Raw genomic sequence first — 12,146 nt, forward strand, 5'->3', positions numbered from 1 at the left:
GAGTGGTTCCGGCTCTCAAGCACCCAGCAAGGAGTCCCGTGCACCGTCTGTCTCATCCTAGCTCCCCTACCCTAGAATGCCGTGACCTCGGAGCCTCCCACCAAACCCGAGTTCTCGGAGGGGGTTGGGAAAGTCTGAAGGTGCCCGACAAGGGTCAGGGCTGTCCCAGGCTGTTGTGGGACAGCAAACACTCCAGGATGCAGGTGCAGGGGTTCCTGGGAGACCCTGGTCTTTCCGCTCTGCTCGGAGCGGTCTCCCATGTGCAGGCAGCCTGAGCGGGCCTGGGCTCCGCGAGATGGACAGCCTGCCCTCTCTTCCCACCTCTGGCAGCTTCCTGGGCTTGTATCTCTGGAGGCATTCATTCAGTGACCTCATGTTTCTGAGTGCCGAGAAAGGAAGGCTGGGGAGGAGGGGTGAGGGGAGCGGGGGGGGGGGGGGGGGGGGGGGGGCATCAGGTGGAGTGGGGGGGGGATTACCAAAGAGCTCACTCACTTGCCATTTACCAAAGAATTTTCCCCCTTCTTTTTAAAGTTGTTGTTTCCTCAAGGGAAAATTTTTATTCGTGTCTGAGTAAAATGTGTGCTCTTATAAATCGAAAGCAGAACATGAGGAAAGGTTTCTGTGGCTGACAGAGAATAAAGAAGCGGCTTGCTGGCTTTTTGTCAGCCGGCAGGGGCACCTTTCTTCATCCTCCTGACCTTTCTCCCCGCCTTTTCCGCCCATCCCAGGGGACAGTGACCACTTGCCATGGCCATCCAGAGCCCCGGCTGGGACTGCGGTAGGCTGATGATGCAGCCTGGCCTGCAGGAAACACCACCCCTTCCCTGCGGAGAGCTGAGGAGGGGCAGAAGGGAGGGGCAGGGGTGCTCTGAGGGAGCATGGAGACCGCCATCTCTTGCTGGCTGGACGACAGCGGAGAAGGAAGGTGGAAGGAGGGAGTTAAGTCAGAGTTAATTAGACCAGTCCCTGGCTCCCCTTCCTCCACACGCCAGGGTGTGATTCCGCCATCTTGGTTTCGGAGACAAAAACCTGGGTCTCTGGAATATGTGACCTCTGTCCTTGGCTCTGTGGAACATCTCGCTAGGCTAGAAGAGGGTTCATGCAGAGGTCTCAGCAGCCTGCTTCCACCCCCAGGGTGCTCACCAGCCCCACATCCTTCACTCCAGAAGGTCTGATGGCCTCTCAACTTTCACTTTTGTCTGTCAGTTTGGGCACAGCTGTCCTGGCTCGGGTTATTAATTTCTCAGCCATGTCTCTTCCGGCCTCGGTTGAGGTAGCATGGGTTGGGTTAAGCGGTTTCTTAGGCCCCAAGGTCAACCTGACTGGCCAGAACTGCTCTTCCCTCAGCAGCTCTTTGGTGGGTTCTGAGTCTTTACATGTTTCCAGTGCCCCACCTTAGGGCTCCTGGGAGAGGTCCTTGTAGTCCAGGCAGGGACAGTCACCTATGGGGAGAAGGTGGTGGTGGTCTCGGCCTCCATGCTCATGGAAGTCTGCCGCACATGCCTGCAGGAAGACCACTGCCGAAGCTGTTCCTGGCTGAGGCAGCCCAAGTCTTTGAAGAGCTTGAAGAGGTCACTGCGGAACTTGACGCCGATGAAGGCGTACAAGAAAGGGTTGACGCAGCAGCGGACACAGGCCAGGCTGTAGGTGACGTCGTAGGCGATGTCGAGCTGCTTGCTGAGTTCGCAGCTGCTGTTGGTGATGTTGAAATTGGCCACCGTCTTGGCCAGGACTACCCCGTTGTAGGGCAGCTGGAAGACTATGAAGACCACCACGACAGCAATGATCACCTTGATGGCCTTGTTCCGCTCAAAGTTGCGTGCCTGGAGCAGGGTGCGGATGATGACAAGGTAGCAGAAGCTCATGACCACCAGAGGCACCACAAACCCAATAGCCATCTGGGCCACTTGGATGGTGATCACGGTCTCCACATGGTCAGGGATGAGGGAGCATCTCCACGTGTCCTCGCTGACGCTCTTCTGGAGGCCACTGTAGAGCAGCTCTGGGGTGGAAAGCAGTATGGCCAGCATCCAGATGCAAACACAGGACAACTTGCTGATGAGCAGCACCCGGGCCCGGTGGCGGTGGGCTGACACGGCCTGGACGATGGCCACGTAGCGGTCGATGCTGATGCACAGGAGCAGCAGCATGCCGCTGAAGAAGCTGATTTTATAGATACCAAAGATGCCCTTGCACAGGTAGACGCCAAAGATCCAGGACTTGGCTGCGCTGTAGGCCCAGAAGGGGAGGACCAGGAGGAAGAGGATGTCGGCCACGGCCAGGTTGAGCAGGTAGGTGTCCGTCATGGTCTTGAGCCTCTTGAAATAGATGTATGTCAACACCACCAGCCCATTGCCCATCAGGCCCACGAAGCAAATGACTGAATACATGAGAGGGAGGAACCAGGCCTTAAAGTTCCGCACGTCTTTTTTGAAGCACACCGACTCATACAGGGTATAGTCCACTGTGGTGTTCTCGCCAATGTAATCATCTGTGACCTCATCTTGACAGAAGCACACCTGAGGAGGGGGGAGACACACCTGGTTAGCCAGCAGTCCGCATCTGGCTGGGCCGCATCAGCCTAGAACGGTGGTTCTAGCATGGCCTTGCTGCTTCTTGCGAATTCTCAGACCTTAGGCCCACTGAGGCAGCATCTCAGAGGGCAGAGCCCAGGAATCGACATTTCCCCCTCAAATCCCGAGCAAGTCTGTGATTTGAAATCAGTGTATCTCAAGCGTCGGCATCTGGGGCTGGAGAACTGGCTCAGTGGTTACGATCACGTGGTACTCTTGCAGAGAAGCCCGGTTTGGTTCCCAGCACCCACATGGTGGCTCACAGTTATCTGGAACTCCACTTCCATGGGATCTGATGCCCACTTCTGACCTCCCCCGGCAGCAGGCATGCATGCGGTGCACTTAGATGCATGCAGGCAAGACATTTGTACACATAAAACAAATCTAAATAATGTGTTTGGCATGTGTGTGAATTACCTAAGGAGGATCGTGTTAAAATGCCCATCCTGACTGGGTAGACTGAGGCAGGACCTGAAGTCTACATTTCTACTTATCAATAGCAAAGGTCTGATTTTTGTCAACTCTCGGGACACACTGATTCATGCTCTCTGATGGTGGTGGACTAGAGAGTCTAGGGCTTTGGGGTCTGCTGAGACCTGGAAAACACACATCTCTTCGTCTGTGAGATGAAGGCAAATCCTGACTCTGTTGTTGTGAGGTCTGGGGCCCTGATTCTGGTTCCCTTTTTGTCTACAGAGGGTTTCTCTTACTCTTAAGTGATGCTGTGGTGTCGGGAATGTGTTTCTTTCTTCTGGAGCCTCTTTTAGGTCCTGGTGGAGTTTTTTGGGTGATGGTGGTGGTGGTGGTGGTGGTGGTGGTGGTACAAAATGCCTCAGCTTTTGAGGGAAATCCCTACATTAGGGTCAAGGTTGAGGAAGGTCTGAAGCAGGAAGAGAAGATTTCTAGATAGGAATCGGTATCAGCTGAGGGATCGGTATGAGGCAAGATTCTCATGGCTCCATGGTACCCCCTGCACCCAGGCAGTGTATTCACGAATGTACCACTGGATGGCAGGGCCTATGGGGGCAGAGCTCCTGCACTGTGACTGTCTTCCTAGGGGTGCTTGTGCCCCTGGAAGGAAGCGGCTCCTGTCTCCCACTCTCCCTCTGCGTTCCCACCCTCTCCCCACATCTCTCTGCCTCTCTTCCGGCAGATCCCAATCAGCAGGGCTCAGCTGTTCTGGGCTTTTTTTAGCCCTGTTGCAGGGCTGCAGGGTGTGTGTGTGGGGGGGAGGTTCAGCAGCGGCTGTGATTTTATCAATGGAGGGGGCGCCTGCTGCGTGTGTGTGTGTGTGTGTGTGTGTGTGTGTGTGTGTGTGTGTGTGTGATAGGTGGACCACTGTAGATGGGGTGGGGGTTGAAGGCCTACTTTGGGAAGCTCAGGGTTCCTCACTGGAGCCTTCTCTTTGGGCATTGCTAACTTGAGGAGGAAAGTCCGTAGCAACCTTCTCTCCCTGGTCCAGGTCCCACTGCAGCCTGGGGGCCCTGGGAGGGGATAGCTGCTCTTGGCTCCTCACGAATGGGTCCGAGGCCCCTGGATTTAAGGGGTTTCTAGATCTTTGGGAGGACAGAACTCCCAGCTTCTATAAAGTGTGCTCCCACCCCCCTACCCCCATCTTGTCTCTCCCATCCCTTGCTCCTGCTCCACACCCTCCCCCAAGGCTTGCCGCCTCTGCAGCCCACAGCCCCACCACATCCGGCCCTGTCTGAACCCCCCTTCCCCCAAGTGAAAGACAAAAACCAGCCACAGATGTCTTCACCCTTCTCTGGCCCTTCCAGCCAGCAATGCGGGAGGGAGTGGCCACGGGGCAGGGGCCAGGCTAAGGGCTGCAGCCCAAGCTTCGGGGGCCTCTGAGATGGGGTTTGGGGAACAGTGCCCAGTGTGGGGCCTGCCTCTGGCCTGAGCTCCTGGAAAGCTGCCCCTCTGGCCTCCGGACCTGGGGGAGAGTCAAATTCTGAAGGATTGCTTTTCCAGGCTGGCCTTGGCCATCCCCTCCACCTCCAGAGAGTTCCCACCCCCGCAGAGGAAACTTGACTCCAGGAGTTACAGTCTCCCGACTCTGGTGTTTGATGGGGCGCTCCTTCTGCCTCCTGGCAGGGACAGAGAATGGAGCATTGTGAAGCAGGCTCTTTGCTCTGCAGAATTCAGACCCTATATGCGTTCCAGCCACCATCCTTTCCACAGGGTCCCAGGCTCCACCCTTCTCCCTCCCTTCTCCCCACAGGCAGACCAGATGGCTCTCTATTTTATGAGAGAATACACAGAATGAGGTTACAAGGAGAACCTTGGACTGAAAGGCAGGAAGAGACAACTTTGGGCGACTGGAGAGTTACCCCGATGGCCAGAGCAAGGGTCCTTTTCCCAGCTCACAGAGGGACGTGTGCCTATGTGCACATCAGGCCCCTCTGAGCTTTGTGTTGCACGACACGAGAGTCTCTCTAAGAACTCAGAAACTGTGTTTCTGTCTCCTGGGCGGGGAGGTGGGAGGTGAGGAGGTGAAGGTGTGGGTAGGTCTCTTCTCCCTGAGCTTTAATTTAAATGGGGACAAAGGAAGTCCAGAGATTGTCTGCCTCACCCCTATCCCCCAGGAGGGAGGTGTCGTGGGCAGCTTAATGAATGGCGGGTGGGTTTGTGTCCAGTCCTTTCCTTCCCCTTCAGCAAAATGTTCAGGGGTGAGCACTCCTGGCTGGGGAGGGGCCCTGAAGGAGGGGAGAGCGCTTCCCCTGGCTGGAAACCTCACCTGGAAAATGACAAGGAGAGCCACCACCAGCACGTTTTTCGTGGGTTTCCCTGTAGGAGACAAAGGAGGTGATGTTACTGCCTGGCGGAGACAACGCTCTGTTATTAAGGAAAGCGGGGGATGGGGGCGGGGGCACCGTTGGGAACTTTCATCCCAGGCTCCAGGCACCGCTTTTGCTGAAAGAGAACATCAGAACCAGATTGTGCGTTTAAACACCTGGCCTGCTGCCCAGCATCCCTGTCTTCACCTCCCTCCCTTCCTCCTCCACTCCCAGGTCTGGGAAAGAAGAGGAACAGCCTCCCCCCGCCCCCCACCACCACCTTGGCCCGGCTAGGCTGCTGCTGGTTTGCAGAATCCGCTGTACCCTAACAACCCCTCATGACTGCTGGCTCCACACAGCGGCCTCAGTGGCCCCTCTTCCCATTCCACATGATGCAGGAAGAGGAGGCAGGGCCCTGGGGTGGTCGGGGTGTATGCACACATGTCCATCGCTGCCCTGGTGGCAGGATCCACCGGCCTGGGAGCATTTCTTGGTGTCCAGATGTATGGACAACCACACGGGAAGCCTCACAGATATTCCAAGGGGGGTGGGCTAAGGAAATGGAGAACTGCTTTTTCTTCCTCTGTAGACAGAGACCCTGGGTTAGAACAGGCCTGTATGTGCCATAGACAGCTCCTCATTCTGCTTGAGGCTGAGCCTTGGGCCAGCCTGGGCTGCATGTTCTCCTAAGCAAGAAGACAGCTGGCAAAGTAATTTATGCAGACATCTTATCCTCCACTCCCTCCCAGGGACCCTGGCTCTGCCTTCTTTGCCACTGAGACCTTCTCCAGTCCCCGAACCCAGTTCCTCAGATCCACAGGAGAGTCAGTCCCTGTGTGGATGGGACTTGTGAATGCCACCTAGGCCGAACCAGAGTGGAACTTTGCTCCAGGAATCTTCAGGAGGGTGGGGGCCCTCTGGAGGCCAGGGAAGCTGCACAAACCCAGAGGTTATGTGTCCTTGGCCATAGCACCACCTGCTGGAGCCTGAGTGACATGACACCCAGTGTGCCTTGCAATGTTGCTCCAGGCTGAGAGTGCCCACAGGCTGGGGGATTTTAGGCTTGGCCACTCTTAGTACAGGCAGGAAGGGCCTCAGGTCACCAGGTGAACGTTTTCCCCACCTGCACACCTTCCTTCACGCCACCTAGGCACGTCTTACTAAAGCATAGCTCTGTGGTTTATCCCCACTGTGCCTCCCTCCTAAATCCCCAAGAGCTCTTCCTGGCTGTAAAGATGGAGAGTCCCCCATGCTTAGCACGGTGCTCAAGCCTCCAACCATCCACTTGAAGGCCTTGCCTCCCTAGCTCCTTCCATCTCTTTCTGGGGACAGACAGCCACTCTCCCCTTACCATCAGCTTGCACTAGAACATCCGCAGCCAGGAGTGGGAGCATCACCACGTGGCCTCACAGGCCCTCTCTCTCACTCCCCCTTCCTAACTGAATTGCCCCTTGAGCCCTCGTGCTCAGGGCCACGTGTTCACCGTTAACCACATTCTCTTCGGGGTCTGATGCACAGCCCTCCCTCCCCTGACTCATTTCGGCGTTGGGCGCTCGAGGTTTCTTTCAACACGTCAACGTCTTTCGGTTACTGCAGAGAAAGCTCAATCTGACTGTCGGGGAGAGCGAGAAGCCCCTGGGGGACCAGAACGGTTTCTGTTTTACTCTGTTCGCCCCCTTCTCCTGGGTCCTGTCCTGGTCCGTTTGCAGCCACTGTGGGGAGGGGGCGCTCGGGTGTGTGGATGAAATCGATTTCTCATTCCCAGGGAGGCTGGATATGAGGTCGGGGTGAGGGGTGGGTGATCCAGGGCAGGCCATTTTCAAGACAGTTTCCCAGGGATCTTGGGGGAATTCGAATGTGTGGTGGCAGAGGGAGGGACCCGTCAGTGGCAGTGAGTCAGACGCCTCCTTGTCTGTCAACAGTCATAAAGCGATCACTCTTGGGCAGCACTTGGGAATGTCAGGGTCCAGGAGTGTTTCCTGAGTTCTCGGGTTTGCAGACTGAGTATGATGAAGGAAAAATTCCCTAGCACTCCAGCCTAACCCCCACCCCCCACCCCACCCCACCCCAGCCTGGGAAACCTTCTCCCCGTCAGGTTCTAAAACTCCCACCTGCTCATTCCCCCAGCAAACCATGGCTGCCTATCATCCGGTCCCAGAGACACCTCAAACATTTTCCTCTCTGGACCTTCTCAGCCACCGTAGGGACATGGGAGAGGGAGGAGGCAGAAGCAGGGCATCGGTAAGGGATCCAGAGGGCGAATGGGAAGCAGGGATGGGAAAGCTGATGGGATCTTGACATGAGTCTTCACTCAGTGATACAGTTGGTACTGACTGAGCTCTCTTTCAGTGTGCTGTCCACACATGGGCGCTCTCACCCCGTCCTTATGAATGCCCTGTAAGATAGTCATGTGAGGAAGCAGAAGCACAAGGCTTCCCCAGGATGATGTTGGCCCACTAGCTGTGGAAACTGCGCTCCTACCCCCTCTTGGTACATTTCTTCCCCCTCACAACATCTTGGAAGCTACTAATTGTATTCCTTCTGCATTCTAGAGAACAGAGGCCCAGAGATGTTAAGCTGCTTGTCTGGAGTCACTAAAAAGTAGATCGGAGATGTGAATGAGACATCTAGCCTGGGTTCTCATGACTGAGCCAGGGGACATTTCTGATGGGCCTCCTGTGTAGAGAGAGGCTCCTCCACAGATCAAGGAGACTCCCGCCCCCTGTACCCCGTTGTCACTGTCACTGGCCATTCATTTCTGTCACTTCTACACCTCCGTCTCTTGAAGACGGTCCCTCCTCGGTCTTGACCCAGGGCTTTGTTGTTCCTAGGGCTTTCCAAAACACAGATTTCATCTATTTACCCGTCTATGTGGACAGGAGGAAAACTCTTTGCTGGCTCCCATTCCTTTTAGGGACGATGTATGGACTCCCTGATGCTGTCACGCAGAACGTAAGGATTGCCCTAGCCTGGCTCCCTTATTGGTACTCTCTCCTTTCCCTCAGTCCCCTTGGCCTGCGCCTTTCCCAAGGTGCATGTGCGGGTGCATACCCATATGGTGGCCAGAGGTTGACATCAGTGGTCTTCCTCAGTTTCTGGCCACCTTATTTATTTGTTTATTTTTGAGACAGGGTCTCTCACTGAACCTGGAGTTTGCCAACTCTGAAGACTGGCTGGCTAGCGAGCCCCAGGGACCTGCTGTCTCTGCCTGCCTAGGGCTGGCATTGCTAGCGTGCACTGCTACCACCAGCTTGTGAGCAGAGGTCCCGAGGCTCCAAGCTCAGGTCCTCAAGCTTGTGCGTCCATCCGTTTCCTGACTCTCTGCTCCCTCATTTACCTTGTTGACTTCTGATGGCTACAGAGTCTGAAAGTTCCTGCCACATCCTGGGCCCTTACGTCTTCTTTATTTGGCTTGACAACGTCTACACACCCTTCACAATTACAACGTAAATGCTCCCCTGATCCACGTTCACAGTTTTGTTTTCTAATCTTGTCCTCATGCCCCAGGGAGTGCTGTATCTCACGGAGGCATGTTGACATACAAGTTACTCTCTCCACCAGATCGACTATTCTATTCATAAAACTCTCAATGAATGACACAGGTGACCGGAAGAAAACGCCCTGCGAAGAGCGGAGTTTTCTCTTCGCTACCCCGGGCTACAGTGTTGTTCTCCACAGCCAGGTTTCTGGAGGTCCGGGAGGGACTGACCCTGAATCCCCTTCTGACACCATCTATGGATCAGCGGTGAGACACAAGCCTCTCATGGGTTCCTTTTTCTTATCTCTGCTTTTGAGAAGTTGTGCTGAGATCTGTGGTCCCGTTTCTCGAAGGTGGGGAGGGCACTTGAGGGCTGCTCATTCAAATCATGAAAGAGGCCGGCTCAGCCCTGGCTTGGAGTTTTTCATTTTGTATAACAGAAACCTGGCCTCCTCACCCACCTCTTGTCTCTGCTGGGCAGACGGAGAGTGAAAAACAGATTCTTTGTGGCCCACCCGCCCTTCCAACGGTCCCGGAGCCTGTTTTGAGCAAAGGTTCTTAGCAGTTTCCCCGCATACCAGTATTTCAGGGTGAGCTGTTGGGGGTGCTTTTGAGTTGAGTCAAAAAGCAAGACTATCCTTTCTTCCAGGACCAGAGGTTGCCCTGCCCCCTTTGTCAAAGCCATGAGTCTAGCATCCCCAAGCCTAGTCCAGGAGAGACACTTTGTGATGTCCCAGTGCCAGGAGGGCAGGTGTCCACCCCCTGTTTGTGTCCAGCGTTTAGACCCTGAACTGACCAACTGGGATGGGAGACTTTACACCATGGAAATTAGCAAGCGCTATAAAGTCAGAACCTTTCCTCTATCCTGGGAGTCACTTTTCAGAGGTTAATATAGGAAGGTGGAGAAGGTCTTTGGTGGACAGGGTGGGCACTCTGGGATTGTGGCTGGTGGAGGTAGATACCTGGGGGGCAGGCTTAGAAAGCAGGCTGGGGGCAGGACAAGCTGGAATAGACAGATATTCAAAATCTAAAACCTTCTTGGAGTGATTGATTTCATCCATCTATCCATTATCCATCCATCATCCATCCATCCATCCATCCATCCATCCATCCATCCATTCATCCATCCATCCATCCATCCACCCACCCATCCATCCACCCCATCAACATTTTCTAACTACACCCTGAAACATCTGGGAGGCAGAGGTGTAAGACTCGAACTCTGCTTGCTTCCCCTGAGTTCCCAGGCAGCAGAGGTGGTCACCACTATGTACCTTCCACAGCTGAATCCAGACCCAGGGTGCAATGCATGCTGGGCAGGGGAGGCAGAGATAAAGGCGCTGCTGGCTGTGGTGTGGCGGGGAGGGGTGTGAGGGCAGCACCAGGGAACCTTCACTTTTTAAAGTCAACCCCTTGTGGCTTTGAGGCCACAATGGTGCTTTACTTACTGATGAGCGGAACCCTCTAGGAACCTGGCCTTTTAGCCTCCGCGGGGTCTGACTCTGCAGCCGAGATTTAAGATTTGTAACTGGGGTGTCCGGAGGCGGTCTACTTACTTAGCGCCTCCTGGGACTTCCCTGGCACTTTGCTATAGTAGAGATGGAGGCTAGGCTGCAAGAAGGACTTTTTACTGACAGGAGCGGTCTGCTGGGCTGTGGTGGGTGGGGTTTGGGGTTTGTTTAGGGGCTGTGCTGTGCTATGACTGCTCTACATGGAACGCCCCCCTGACCACTCCACTTCATGTTCATCACTGGTCCTTTAACTTGCAAGAGGCACCAAGCTAATGGGATGTGTGGGAGGGAGGGAGAGACAGAGACAGAGAGACAAAGAGAGACAGAGAGACAGAGGCTGCAGCTTGCATTTGTATTGCATGTCACACAACACACAACACTGACCCCTTCAATTTACTCTTTCTTATAAACCCATAGGGTTGGGGATTCAAATCCTGGTTTAACAGGAGAGAAAAGAAGGACTCAGAGATGGGGCAGGGTGTCCTGAGGTGCCCGAGAGCATCAACTATCACTTCCCAGCCCACACAGCAAGTTCTATCCAGGTCAACGAGGTCAGCCTGCCACAGTCTGCATTCCCTGCTTCAGAAGATGCCACTTTATTCCCCTTGTCCCTTCTGGCATCTGAAAGAGCAGGTACACCCTCTCAGGGATCAATAGGATGACATTATCTGAAAGCGGCCACCAGTTCACACCAACCGCCCTGATTTCTCTGGTGGCCTCCCCTCAGGACCCTTATCCCTACCTCCACACTCACTGACCAGAATCTGGTTTAATGTCAAAAGTCGGCTTCCTCTCCCGGGAGGGGGTTTACTCACCCAGGTCCATGATGCTTTCTGGGTGGCTGAAGACGCACAGGAAGGCTGTACTTGCAGTCTCTGTCTCTAGCTACTCCTGTCTGGGAGGAAGTGGTGTGAGCGAGCCCCTTTTAAGTTGTGAGTGAAGCCACCCTCCCCCCTGCCCCTCCCACCCCCCCTGCTCCTCCCTCTTCTGGGACCACAGGGTATGAAGAGTGGCAGCCCTCCCCAGTGGTCACAGGATCCTGAGTCATAGGTCATTTTATTCAGAAAGCTCCCGGTACACCTCGTAGAGCCTCTGTCTGCATCTGTGAGTGACGGGCCGGCTGCGGGGTGGTGCTCAGGTGTCAGAGAGGGTCTTCATCCTTCTCTTTGTTTTGAATGAAACTCTTTTCAAATCGGCACAAACTTGGTCAACAGCTACTGTCCCAGCATCCACCTGCACAACTAGTGTGAGGTCCCTTGAGTGGTCCGGCCATCAAGGACGGGCTGGTAAGCCTTCAATGACAAAAACCACAAAGTGAAAGTTTAAGAGTTTGTTTTTAGATGCTAGATATGAGAGTGCCTGTAACCCCCAGGCTCTCTCTACCAACAGAGAGGACATAGGAGCCTATGCCTTTACCAGGTCTAAGCCATTATCCAAACTGGGTCTGTATGGAGAACTTTTATTTTTATTTATTCTTATTTTTTGAGACAGGGTCTCATTTATCATATAGCCCAGGCTGGCTTCACATTTGCAACGTAGCTGAGGATGACCTTGAACTTGTGGTTCTCCTGCCTCAGCCTACCCTGCGCTGCGATGAATAGGCACGTGCTACCATGCCCCATTTCCCCCATAGGGAGACTGATAATTAGTGTTTTAAATTAAAAGATTATTTGAATTAATTTTATTGTTGCGTATGTGTGTATGATATGTGTCCACATGTGTCTGTGTGCATTCGTATGCATGAACATGGTTGTGTGTGGAGGTCAGAGGGCAATCTCCCTTTTGTTAGAGGCAGAGTGTTATT

The 12,146-nt window shown here is 54.3% G+C and overlaps 1 protein-coding gene across 1 annotated transcript; it reads right to left on the reverse strand.

Moving 5' to 3' along the window:
- Positions 1 to 527: 527 nt before the first annotated feature.
- Positions 528 to 11,241, reverse strand: Ccr7 (C-C motif chemokine receptor 7). The gene is made up of 3 exons (XM_006971809.4): positions 11,158 to 11,241; positions 5,314 to 5,363; positions 528 to 2,519 (listed from the first exon to the last, which is right to left on the reverse strand). Exons 1-3 carry the CDS (start codon positions 11,165 to 11,167, stop codon positions 1,443 to 1,445), a joined length of 1,137 nt encoding a protein of 378 aa, XP_006971871.1. The 5' UTR covers positions 11,168 to 11,241; the 3' UTR covers positions 528 to 1,442.
- Positions 11,242 to 12,146: the final 905 nt, after the last annotated feature.

Source organism: Peromyscus maniculatus, chromosome 8 (assembly GCF_049852395.1).
Source record: "Peromyscus maniculatus bairdii isolate BWxNUB_F1_BW_parent chromosome 8, HU_Pman_BW_mat_3.1, whole genome shotgun sequence".
Classification (NCBI taxonomy): Eukaryota; Metazoa; Chordata; class Mammalia; order Rodentia; family Cricetidae; genus Peromyscus; species Peromyscus maniculatus.